The following is a 12,551-nucleotide window of genomic DNA, read 5'->3' on the forward strand; positions in this document are numbered from 1 at the left end:
CGGAGCGAGGGTCATGTCGAGCTACCTGCGCATATACAGATAACAAAGGGCACATTATCCAGCATCTTCGGCACAATGAAACATCAGGCTTTCTTAACGCCCATCATCTTCGCGTGTGTACACCATGTGAATGGTCAACAGGCATCTCCTCGAGAACCCACAAACTTCACCTTGACAGGGCACATCACGCCAAACCAGATCTTCAGCTTTGTCTACGTGCCCTTCAATGTCTCCGCCGATGTGACGTCCATCTCGGTGCTGCAGAACTACTCGTTCAAGGGCGCAGGGAACTCACTCGACCTGGGTGTCTTCGATCCTCACGGTGTTGCTCCCATCGACAGCGAGACCGGCTTCTCCGGCTCACGGGGCTGGTCGGGAGGGTTCAGAAACAACTTCACTATCTCTGCAATCGATGCCACCCCAGGATATGTAAGTTCTGCAAACCACATGAGGCAGAAGAGATGAAGAACGACTTATCCTCCATCCCCTTGACAGTCACGGGCTTCTGATCTAATGTGACTTGAACCAGAATGCCGGACCTCTGCTCCCAGGAACATGGAGCGTAGTGCTAGGCCCATACGCAACCAATCGCTCGGGCATTGACTGGACACTGGACATCTCCCTCTCTTATTCCGCCATTGACTCACCACCGTGGACTCCTTCGCTAGCTCCCATCTCCAAGGAGCCCCTCGCCCTGGAAATGGCTCCGAGGTGATTTTCACATGCACACCATCTACTCGGACGGACGGTACCTGCCTAATGAGCAGATCGCGCACGCCCTCTTGTACAACCTCGACTTCGTCTTCTTCTCCGAACACAACACGGACTCCGGGAACAACAACATCGGTCGCTGGATTCCAGCGAATGCGTCGAATCTCCTCATCGGCCGGGCAATCGAAGTCACCACGCGCCATGGCCACTGGCAAGCGATAGGACTTGAACGGTCTCAACAGGTTGAGTGGAGGTATACCAACTCCTCGAACGATACCGGTTTCATCGATGCGGCCACTCAAGTGCGCAATTCCGGAGGCCTGGTTTCGGTCAACCACCCATTTCAAAACTGCTCAAGGTGCGACTGGACCTTGGACTGGGAACACAACGATGCGATCGAGGTCTGGAACGGCAGATTTGATCCGTTGGATGAAGTGGCCGTCCAGTTTTGGCAGGGCGAACTCGTCAAGGGGAAGAGGCACACCGCAATCGGAGGAAGTGACGCGCACAGTCCACCGGATATCAATGGCTTGCCCACCACCGTTGTGAGGGTCGCAGGGGAGAGGAGCCAAGCAAGTATCGTCGAAGGCGTGAAGAATGGCCGGGTGTACTTAGTTGAAGGCCCCGGGATGGAGATCGACTTTGGAGTGGTCTATGGAGGTGGGAGGAGAGCAGAGATCGGTGATGCCGTCTCTAAGGGGGACTTGGGTGCCGATGTATACGCGAGCTTCTCGTCTACCGGGTTTGACGGTGCGCATGCTTGTTTTGTCTCCGAAAAGGGGTATTTCCAGAACGTGTCGATCGTGAGTGAGCAAAGGATCCAGCAGAATGTGGCCGGCATGGACTTTATCAGAGTCGAGATCCGCAATGGGTCTGATGCGTTGCTCGGCTTGACGAACCCGGTCTATCTCCAGTAAAGTCAAGAGAATCCCATAATACAGGAGTTCACTGCTCCCGTGGTGCTTTTCATCTGCGCTAGCAACCAAGTAGCAGACCAATCAGGGGATATCGCGTGATTTTTCAGTCGACAAAGTGGCATACACTATCCCTCCGGACTCGATCTGCGAGGAATGTCGCCGTGATAAAAATATCCTCCTGCATTTCGTTAGCGAGAGTGGCTTGATCAACTCAATTCGCTGGTTGATGGTTCAATAAGTGTGGAGTTTCCAGAAAATCAATTCTTGCATTCGTTGCACAGCATTCCTATGTCTGTCGTCGTAACGCTAGGTAAAGGTACTTTTTCCACCGGTCTGTGGGTATGTTTGCTGTGCTGTTCTCTCCAGACCGTTTTCCGGTTGTATGTAGACGGGTAAGCCTCAGCGGCGCCCTTTTTACTTGGAAGGGATACCTTCGGCAGCCTTGGCCACCTCATCTGCAATCTTCTCCTTCTCACTGTCTCCCAGCTCGTCTCTTCCCTCTTCGAACACTTTGTCAAAATCGTACTCGCCCCATCTGATGTTGGGGTTCAACCCAGCAAATTTCCACTCCCCATCGATCTTCTTATACCAGTGCATGTTGCTGCTGTGTGCGTGTCCCTTGACGAGGACCTTGGTGCGGGTGGCATCTGTGTACTTTTGGTGGGGAACACGGAGCTGATGGTACCCAATGATCTCGGTGTCCGAGACCTTTTCCCAATTGCTGGCGCCACAGAAGTGCTGGGTCATCAAGCGCGGGTCACCAAGCACTTTGGGATCGGAGATCATGGTGATGAAATCGTCAGCCGGCATGGCTTCCCAGAGCTTGTTCAAGAAGGAGCGGTAGTCAATGCGAACAGTAGGGGCGACGATTTTGCGCAGGCGAGCCCAATCCTAGAATGAGACAGCCGTGAGTAAGATGGCGTTGCTAGAAAACCGAGTGTCAGGGAAAGGCCACTCACCTTGGAATCATAGCTCTCCGCCCACTCCCAGTAGGCGTTCAAGCAGCCTTGGTAGTCTATTGCACTCAAGAGTAGACGACGGTCAGCATCGATAACACAAGGAAAGATCGAGTCGAGAGAAGGCTGAGATTCGCCCCTCCATTGGAGTCGCGGGCACGTATATCACTCACCTTCAAAAGAAATCAGCTTGTCCTTTGACGCCATGATGAAAAGCAGCAGTATGAACTGGATAAAAAGGTTGGGAAAGAAGAGGGTCGCGTGAGAGTAGGATTAAGAGCAATGAGAGAGAGGGAGGGAGGGGAGAGATATAGTGGGAGCAGGAGGAGTAGGAGGGAGAGGGAGCGGGTTTGTTTCTTGTCCGCATCTAGGTAAATAATTGCACACCGCCCCTTTGGTGCCGTTTCTCATGTGTGAATTCGCCTTGGGTTATTTATTTCCACCGTTCACACGTGCGTCGAGCCCACACCAACCTCACCTGTCTGAACCTAGCGTCACCAGCCTGTACAACGGCTGGCCTATCTCAGGGGCGCCAGGACCAGCTGTTCCTGAGCAACCCATGCACGAAGCGGCGCTAAGGCGGACATTGGAGCGCGGGGCTGTAGAGGTTTGTGGTACCAGTGGGTGCTTGGGCGTGTCTCTAGGGGTGCTAGGAGTGCTAGGCGGTGCTAAGAGGGGTATTTCAGGGGGTGATAGGGAGTTAGTGCGCGGGGTCCGGTGCCTAAAGAACCCGTGACTTTTCACTTATCGGAGCGGGGCGCAGCCATTTTGAAGACAAGCAACTGGACTTGCTGCGACTCTGCAACATACGGAATACCGATCAGTCTATCTCAAGCAATAGCCAATGCCTCGTCCGCGCCGGAGTCCATCTTCCTCCTCGCTCCTCCCTCGCCGGAGTCCATCTTCCTCCTCGCTCCTCCCTCGCCGTTCGACCTTCAAATAGCCCAACAACAGAGACCAAATAAATGAACGTGTGACTTGGCTGATTGACTGATTGTCAAGGCATGGCGACGAGGCTGAAGAGGTGCCAACCCTTACAACCTTGACATATCTTGCAGCCTCACATCCCAGTTTGCTGACCTATGCTGCGTTTGAGTAGATGAGCGAGTCGTTCATCTAAAGGCGCGATTCCCTGCTAAGGCAAGGCATCTCATGTTCATCCACTCTCGTCCACTCTTGATGGCGGTTGCACCAACTCCGAGACGGTCTCAAAAATCGACAAGCCAGGCCCGTCTCAACATTCTTGAGCATCCCACCACATGTCAAGCGCCCCTTATTGTCCTCTGGTAGCCTCAGCAGGCTCAGTGCCACCTGCTCGTAATCACCAAAAAAAGGGTGTCCGCGAATGTCGTCTTGGCTGCTCTTGACTAGCCCATGGCCGAGTGTGACACAGATTTGACCTCCGATTTGGATAGCGTGGCCGTCAGGGTCGAAGCACGGGCCGAGGAACATTGAGTAGACACTGCCCTTGAATGTCAAACTGCTTTCGGCCACATCGTTGGGAAATCGCCATTGTCCTTGGTATTTGATTGGATGCCATGGGGTGACCAGCAACTCGCCCACGCGGCACAGCGTCTGCGCCTGGCCATGGACTCTCGTCTTCAAAACTGCACCCACCATTCGTGGCCCTTTAGGCGTCCATACCAGCATCCCTGTTTTGATGTCCTTGATTGGCTGCTTTGTCGTTCCATCCCCCATCAAAACAGAACAATTGCCTTCAAAGCAAGGTGCCGAAGACGAGTTGTAGCTGTTCATACTGACATTTCGGTGCGCTATGGTTCTCGTCCCCGTAACTTCACCAGTGGGGCTATACGTGAACACCACCCTCGGGGGACGAGATGGCTTGGGAGTCGGGAGATTGTCAAAAGCAGTGTCGAGCTCGGTGCGGAATTTGATGAAGAGTGGACTATCCTTGCCGTAGAGCAACGGGCCAGGGTCCTTGAATGAATTGCACATCTGACGCTGATGTGCGTGGAGCAAGCTGGGCAGATAGAGACGACCCCATTTATTCCAGTAGTTTTTGCCCGACGTCCAGGTGAGGGCTTTGGAGATCTGGCCTGCTGGTTCATCGCCGACGAGCTCCTCCAGGAGCGCCTTGAGTTCAGGTACATCTTTGTTAGGAGATTGTCGCATCACGCTAATAATGTCACCCAGGCGTTTCTGTGCTTCGACGAGAGAGCCTTTGTCCATGTTGTCTTTGCGCAGGCCATCAGACTTCAAAGGAAAGAGAGAGGATATGAATCCACAGAGTTGTGCTCGGCGCAAATGGTATTCCACCCAGGTGTGAGGCTTCACTGTCTTGTCAGAAAACATTGCACAACTCTGAGACTCGCGGGTAGCTCCGTTGGCGACGGTATACTTGAGCGTCACAGTGATGGCCGTGTCTTCGGGTATACCCTCTGGGCACACGAACACCACGTCTCGGGACTGGCCGTATTGAATGTTTCCCAGGTTGAGGATGTGTCCTCGCTCTCCGGCAGCGAAAGTTCCAGATGTCGTTCCTATCGAAATGTCCTTGGATAGCTCAACTTCCAACGAAGCCGACATGCCGAGCGTTGTGTAGAGATTGGCAACCGAATGGACGAATACCGTTCCGATCATGCCCGCGTCAGGAATGAAGGCATAGTTTCCCCTGCCTACCTCTGCAATCGACTGCATCAGACCGGAGCGAATCTGGTAGCCAAATCCAAACGTGTGAATGGTCGGTATGACGGGTCTGTCATGGGCTGCAGCCTCTAGCATTGGGCCGAGTTTTGCAACATAGCTGTATGCCGTCAGCGATCAATCAAAATCCCTTGTCAAAGGTCTCGCATTCATACCCTTGTTTCGGACAGAGATGATTTGGCTGGCCATCAGTCAGAACGTAGAGTCCTTGTATGTTGTCAACAAGCGGCGCTTCCGAGAACAGGTTTAACCCCGTGCGGATGCCGGCCCAGAGGTTGGTGCATGCATCATCCCGTAGCTTCTCGATCCTCGTCCATGTTGCCTTCTTTTCGGCAGGTTTCATGAATGTAAGGGGTTGGACGACCTATTAGTCTTCCGGTAAGCATTGTGCAAATGGTTCGGAGTCATGTGGGCCATCTCACCGTCGCATCATCTGAGAAAGTCACAATACCCAGTCTGTCACCCTGTCCCAAAGTCTCCAGGATGGTTCTTGCAGCGTGTTTGACGAGATCGAGAACGCTCAGCCCAGCTGCTTCCCTCTCATGCTCGTCCTCTACCTCTGGGAGCGGTGCCGCAGCCGACATACTCCCAGAAACATCGATGACGAGCACAATGTCGCAACAGGCGCGTTTGAGACCTTGTTCTGGGACCTGCGGTGGTTGGACAGACACAATGAACGCTTCCATATCTTGGAGGGGATGGATTTCGGCAACTGCATGGTCACCAGAATGTACTGAACGAGGGCGTAGAGGCAGTGCGCGGGGATGGTCCACAATGGCAAAGTCTTCCGACATGGTGCTGTCGGCTTGGGAGCTGCTCATGGTGCGAATAGGCTGATCAGAAGTGGGAAGTGGTAAGGATGTTGAGGGCATTTGAAGAGCCTGTGCGAGATGCGGATTGCTTATAACAGTCCTGTTTGATCTAATGTTTGTTTTTGAGTCAGTTCTCAGGCAGATATGATTGCGCTTGATGCCGCCAACCTTGTCATGCTCGCGCTCTCTTTGTTGTAATCAGGCGGTCTAGCTGGCTAGCCTCCGGCCGAACGGTTTCCTGCGCTTTCTCGGGATGGGGCTGTAGCAGACTTCTCGCAGTCAAAACAATCTGGAATGTCGTAGGGCAGAACCTGCTCATGATTGCGGAGGACAATCCCCTTCAAATAGTCACCTCGAAGAGGCAGTGAAGCTCTTCTGTGCCCCCGGTTGCCTGGTAGGCTCGTCCATCTCCTTGGCTCAAGGCTGATCCGCGTGGGATCAAAGGTCCATTAGCGTCAAGATACAGGCAGATGGAAGAGTCATCTGGCCACCACGTAGAGGCATGAACGGCTAATTGCCTGCACGGGTGTTTTGCCAAAGTATAAACTCCATCGAGGAGACCAAAAGCCGGCACAGCAACATGATAGCCCTGTTCAAGAGACGCAGGCGACCACCAGGATTAGGTTCCAGTCAATCATCCAGCTTTCCCGGAGGATATACCAGGACGAACTGAGGGTCATAGACCCATCGAGTGCATGCTAGCAGTCGTACATTCTGTTGAGAAACCCCTACCTCGTTTCGTTTCAGCAGCTGTACGATCGGCACAAGCGAAAGATTTGTGCCGCTGGTGAGCCTGGTGAGGCTGAGAAACTGGAGTTGTGGAGTAGCAGAGCCCTGTAAAGCTGGTGATAGGTGCGAACCCGCGGTGGCGCCTCCGAAGGCGGCAGTGCACGAATACCGCCGCGGCTCGTGGTAAACACTTTGGCGCGAACGAATCGAATCACTAAAGGTCCAAGAGGCTGAACCAAAGAGAACTTTGGAGTTGCCACTGAACTATCGAACAAGGCGCCAAAAGGTCTTCAAACGCCCAATTTTATGGTGACACAGTATACCCGCTATATGGCTGGAGTGTCGCTGTCGTCGATACTTGTGTGTAAAAGCTGTGTAGGTCGGCAAGTGTAATTAAGAGTGTCTGACTACGTAATATAATATATGCGGGTTGCCACTGTCCATCAAACCTGCCAGCATTAGAGCATGTTTCCAAGCGGCCGCACCACCGCTCCCTTCGTTCCCAGATTCGATCGCATCCATGTCCTTGAGGTCATCATGCCACCAGCGGAGCTTGGCCTGCTGATTCATGGTGTTCCTGGCACTTCGTGTTTCCGGACTCCTCCGCAACAATTTCAGCTGGCTTGACGAACCATATCGAAGGGAAATGGCGCACATGTCGCGTTGCACTCGACGTAGGCTCGTGTAGAGTACAAGTCTCTCCCTGTGTGTCCGGGCTAGTTTGTGCAAATCCACCACCGGAGAATTGACTTAAACCCATTTTGACAGGGGTTGTGAGCATCCTCGTTGGTCAGCTCGTGGCCAAGAGAACGCCAGATTTGTAAACAGGCGGGATGTTGATCTGGATGCTCCGGGAGCCAACAATGTCGATTGAATCCGTAAACACGGAGGTGGACTCGGATATAATGAAGCCCAAGGGCAAAGCGCGCAAAGGGAGCGACCGCCATGTCCGGACATTGCCACATTTGGTCTATAAAAGAAACCTACCACCCTGAGGAGCGAGAAGCTTTGGACACAAATACGTCAAAGAGAGTGACAAGCATCGCAATACATACCGTATAGACCAGTCAGACCCTTTCTCCTACCTCATCAGTCTATCCTGACCATCACCATGGGCTCGATCTCGCCAAAGGATGAGACCATTCTCATCACTGGTATTTCAGGCTTCGTGGCTTCGTAAGTGGTGCCCCTCCAGCATATTCTGGTCCATTGCGAGGCCAGGGGTGGTCGCTGCGCAGATCCTGCATCAACTATAGCTCCTGGGCTGACCTTTGCTTTAGCCACATTGCGCATACCTTCCTGGAAGCCGGATACCGCGTTCGCGGAACCATCCGATCTGAGAAGTCCATTGCTGGCATAAAACAGGCTCATGGGAAGTACGCCGATCAGTTGTCCTTTGTTGTCGTGCCCGACATGGCGGCCACCGATGCCTTCAACGAGGCAGTCGACGGTGTGACAGGAGTCATTCATACGGCGAATCCCTTCATTCTGAACCCCAAAGACAATGAAGAAGAGCTTCTGAAACCCTCGATCAACGGCGTCTTGAATGTACTCAAGGCTGGGGCCACCCAAGGACCAACCTTACGCCGTGTCGTTCTGACGGCTTCTTTTGCCTGTATCCTTGACCTCAGCCAAGGTCTTCGCCCAGACTATACGTATAGCGAGTCGGATTGGAACCCTGCAACGTATGAGGAGGCCAAGAACTCGTCCAGCGGTGGTTTCACGTACTGTGCTGCAAAAGGTCTGGCCGAGAGGGCAGCTTGGGAATGGATTGAGAAGAACAAACCATCCTTCTCTTTCACTTCTGTCTGCCCACCATGGGTTTTCGGCCCTTCACTGGCTGGAATCAAGTCTCTGGACCACCTCAACGAGTCGACAGAGGCAATCTGGAAGCTTGTCAATGGATCCACCAAAGATGTTCCTCCAATTGATTTTGCGGGCTTTGCAGACGTAAGAGATGTATCTCTGGCTCATCTGCGTGCATACGAGCTGGAAGAAGCGGGTGGTCAGCGATTTCTTGTCGGATCCCACTTCGACTATCAAACAGCTGTGGACGGTCTCCGCGATGACTTCCCGCAGATCCAGGACCGTATACCACGAGGAACTCCGGGCGCACGAGAGCCAGTATACCAGGTGAACGGAAGCAAGGCGGAGAAGGTCTTGGGTATCAAATACACACCCCTCAGAGTGACCCTTAAAGACACAGTGGAGGATCTGCTCAACGCGGAAAAGAGGCTAGCAGCCTAAGACACCATAGAGCAGCCACAACATGTTCCTTATTGAGTCCGTACTTGAGGATCGCCTTGAAGGGGAATACTGTGGGTCAAAGACATTTCACTGGGATACAGAAGGGTGGACCCATTCAGGAGATTCTGAGTGCCGGGCTACTCGTGGATACTAGCTGGTAGTCGAAGAGAAAGCGAGACAGGCCTATGAATCCAAGTGCATTCGCAATCTGTCAATTCGGCTTCGGACTATCGTACCGTCTCCATTAGTCTTGTCTCAAGCCACATGATGGTCCGAGCTCCAAGTGGCATCTGAGTTCTGTTCTTTCATTTTTGTTAGCCAGCCACAATTAGCGGAGTGAGAGCATATAATCACGCAGGATTCTCAATGCGGAACAAAGTTTCGTGTATGCGTAACGGCAAGCGTGTCTGTTGCAGCGTGTCCTTGTAGGAGTGCTCCTGCGATGGCGAAGACGGGATTCGCGATTGCCCAACACAAAGGGATTTCGACTAGCTGCCGCTGCCACGTGGTTCTTCCCCTGCGCGAAACACCTAGCTACTGGTTGATTCGCCCCCTTTCCTGCCGGCAAGCGGGATCGGGAAGAACACAAGCCAGGCTAATGGTGCTTTCTTGTGAGGGGGAAGCAAGATGAATGTCTTAGGCCTCGTGTTTTTCGACGTCATCAAGAGGCGAGGTTGGTGTCGAAGTTGGGGGTCGTTGCGAGTCAGCAAAGCATCTTCCAGTTTCAAAGCATGGAGATGTAGCAGTCGTGACTCAATACGGCCGGTGCAGAACACGCGCGATCTGTTCTGGCATTGTCTGGCCCAACTGTCCAACTCGTGACGATGGCCTTTTTGGAACTTTTCCATCTAACCGTTCCTGCATTCCATTTGGCATGCATGCCCGTGGGTTCTGGCCATCAATAGTGGCAGAAAGTGAGGCTTGAGAGCTAATGGAAAAAGGCAAAGATCGTCTCCAGGGCGAGGGTGATTCATGATTGCAGGATTCGATAGGGCACCACCGGGTGCGGCCACTGCCTAGTTCCAGGAACATTAGTACTCGCCCTGTTAGTTTCTTGGGGGAAAGAGCCGGGACCAGGCATGGAAACTCAAGATGATGGACCCTGCAACCCTCGGGATAGGGGGGCACCTTGGGGCTACTGTCTGCAAGGTGGCCGGCGACCAGGCCCCAATGCAGCATAGCAATAACTTAAACATTGAACTGCCGGCATGCGGCTTGCTCGGCTCCCTGTCAAAAGTAGGAATACGGAGTAGGTAGAAATGTGCTTATGACCGGATGTGGAGGCCATTGAACTGAGCGAGCGAACGACGATTGTGAGTCTGGTTCGCGAGACTCCCGGTGGCACAATTAGGCGAAAAGAAAAGTACGATCGATTTGGGTGAGCTGGTGCTGTTGGTAGAGGAAGCATCTCACACGAGGATGCCACGAGTCGAGCAGTAAGTAAAACGGCTATTCAGGCAAAGAGTTACGGACAGCGGACAGATTCGGCGGGTGGTACATGGCAAAAAACATGCGAAAGACGGGCAAAAGAAGTTCAGAGATGCGGCAAGAAGCAAGGAATGGCACGTGGGTTGGATCAAGGTCGCTCATCCACTTCGGATACTGGAAGTGGTAGACCGAAGAAGGAGGGTCTTGCGATCGCTGGTCATTGCTGCAAGTGATAGGTCTCCTTTGGGGGAAGTACCTGGAGGTCTGCAAACATCGGATGACAATAGGGATGAAATTGAGCGTCTAAGAGTATGAGGTGCCTGCATTCACCTCGGGTCTCGTACTTATAGTGCCCAAGTAGCACTGTAGGTAATGCCTATCCATCCTCATATCCAACTCGTCCCTACCTACCAAGTAAGTAGAGTTGACGCGGCGGGCGGTGGTGGTCATAATGGTGGAGTGGGCCACGGGCCTTGGCCCGGGTGATCATACCCAAGGAACCACCCCCTTCAGGCTTTAGGCTTCAGGCTTTCGGGCTTCAGGGGACCCAGCACCCTCACGGCCCCCCTTCCCATTGTCCTTGTCCTTCCACGTTTCTCATGTCAGACACCAGATCTCCTGTAGTGCCAGTAACTGGCTTTCATGCGACACCATGCAACAACCGTCTTGTTTTCTCTTTGAAACAGATGGCATCACCTCCCAAAGTTCGTCTCCTTGGAGTAGTGGTAGTCGATCACTGATAGCATCATGTAGGAAAAGCCAGTGGTAGTTAGCTACTTGGCTGGGTAGCTACGCAGCCTGGTAGTAGGCATGGCCTTAAATTTCAAATGTCACGACTACAGCAAATACCCAAAGCAATCTAGTCCGGCTCTGCAAAAGAGAAGAGAGACGAGGAGAAAGCCGGGGCGCCACCCAAGTACCCAAGCACCCACGCTTCTTTGTAGCAAAGCCCCCCCAAGAGCAACCACCCATACCCAACCAAAGCTCTCTCCCCCAATTCCCAATGGATACTTTGGTAGCCCCGATCTAGTTCCAAGAACGTCTCTACCATGTCGACTCGGATTAAAGCACCACGTACCTGATTTGATGGGTTGATGGTTTGATCCAGTATCCGTCTTCCAAAATGGATGAGTGGATTGGCCCACTCCCGTGGCATTGGATTGGGCCCTGCCCGTCTGTGTCTGCGTCTGCATCTGTAGTCTCCATCTCCATCTCCATATCCATCTCCACGTCCACGTTCGACTCTCTCTCTAACTCTTCTGCAACGTACCTCTTTTTGCCTCTGAAACTTGTTTTCGGCTTTGGCCTTGGGCTCAACCTTTTTTCCATTTTGCCATAGTCAAAGTATACATAGCACATGCTTTGACCAGGACTCCTCCAGAATTATCCCGTCCTATCATTCTCACCCCCTTGTCGCTGGCCATAGTGCCCACCTGCGACCTTTCTTACTTCGGACCCTGTGCAGGAAAGGGAACAATCCCTCCCTCCAAACCTCTGGGGTCGACCAAACCTCAACCCTCTCCTTGAATCCTTACTTCTCCTGGCGCCACTTCTGATCTGCCCCTCAAGATTGCTATCTTGGACAGATCTCGCCAACTCAAACCGACAATCTTTCCAACCATCTCTGCAGTCGACCGCAACTAGATCAAATCCCTCCTCTGCCATCTCCCGCCGACCGCTCCTCTGTGCGACACCTGATCTCACGACCTCACCAGATTGAACGACCGTATTTTCGCGGCCTTTCTTCTGGCAAGCTGCATGCCCTCGATCTGGCTCCACAACATCTTCCGCTCCACGTTTTTCTGAATAAGACCTCCCACCCTGCAGAGTGTTTGGAAGGACAACCAGTTCGGGCGCTCTCCGATCTGGGACGGACCTTCTCGTAAAAGAGTCTGGTGTTGGAGCACAGGATATTGCGACAACCAGAGGATTAAGATCTCATCTACTGCACCCTGGTTATCAAGCGATCGACTTTTTTCTTCCTTCGACATCGCGCAGCGCATTGATCCCACTCCCGGTCACTCGATACAAGGCCCCATTCTGCGCTGGGTCGTCGCATCGTTCTTGGAAAGTGTTGTGCCACTTGG

At 53.0% G+C, this 12,551-nt stretch overlaps 4 protein-coding genes across 4 annotated transcripts; 2 read left to right on the top strand and 2 right to left on the bottom strand.

Moving 5' to 3' along the window:
• Positions 1-75: 75 nt before the first annotated feature.
• On the top strand, positions 76-1,628 carry AYO21_05720 (hypothetical protein; the record flags this gene model as incomplete). Its single annotated transcript, XM_022655687.1, has 2 exons — positions 76-429; positions 669-1,628. 2 exons carry the CDS (start codon positions 76-78, stop codon positions 1,626-1,628), a joined length of 1,314 nt encoding a protein of 437 aa, XP_022511991.1.
• Positions 1,629-2,042: 414 nt separating this feature from the next.
• AYO21_05721 (hypothetical protein) lies at positions 2,043-2,791 on the bottom strand (the record flags this gene model as incomplete). The annotated part of the gene is made up of 3 exons (XM_022655688.1): positions 2,043-2,519; positions 2,588-2,643; positions 2,758-2,791. The coding sequence occupies 3 exons, from the start codon at positions 2,789-2,791 to the stop codon at positions 2,043-2,045; spliced, it is 567 nt and encodes a 188-aa protein (XP_022511992.1).
• Positions 2,792-3,700: 909 nt separating this feature from the next.
• On the bottom strand, positions 3,701-6,069 carry AYO21_05722 (hypothetical protein; the record flags this gene model as incomplete). Its single annotated transcript, XM_022655689.1, has 3 exons — positions 3,701-5,348; positions 5,404-5,612; positions 5,671-6,069. 3 exons carry the CDS (start codon positions 6,067-6,069, stop codon positions 3,701-3,703), a joined length of 2,256 nt encoding a protein of 751 aa, XP_022511993.1.
• A 1,831-nt stretch (positions 6,070-7,900) lies between these two features.
• AYO21_05723 (hypothetical protein) lies at positions 7,901-9,036 on the top strand (the record flags this gene model as incomplete). Its single annotated transcript, XM_022655690.1, has 2 exons — positions 7,901-7,965; positions 8,070-9,036. 2 exons carry the CDS (start codon positions 7,901-7,903, stop codon positions 9,034-9,036), a joined length of 1,032 nt encoding a protein of 343 aa, XP_022511994.1.
• Positions 9,037-12,551: the final 3,515 nt, after the last annotated feature.

Source organism: Fonsecaea monophora (genome assembly GCF_001642475.1).
Source record: "Fonsecaea monophora strain CBS 269.37 chromosome Unknown Scaff37, whole genome shotgun sequence".
NCBI lineage: Eukaryota > Fungi > Ascomycota > Eurotiomycetes > Chaetothyriales > Herpotrichiellaceae > Fonsecaea > Fonsecaea monophora.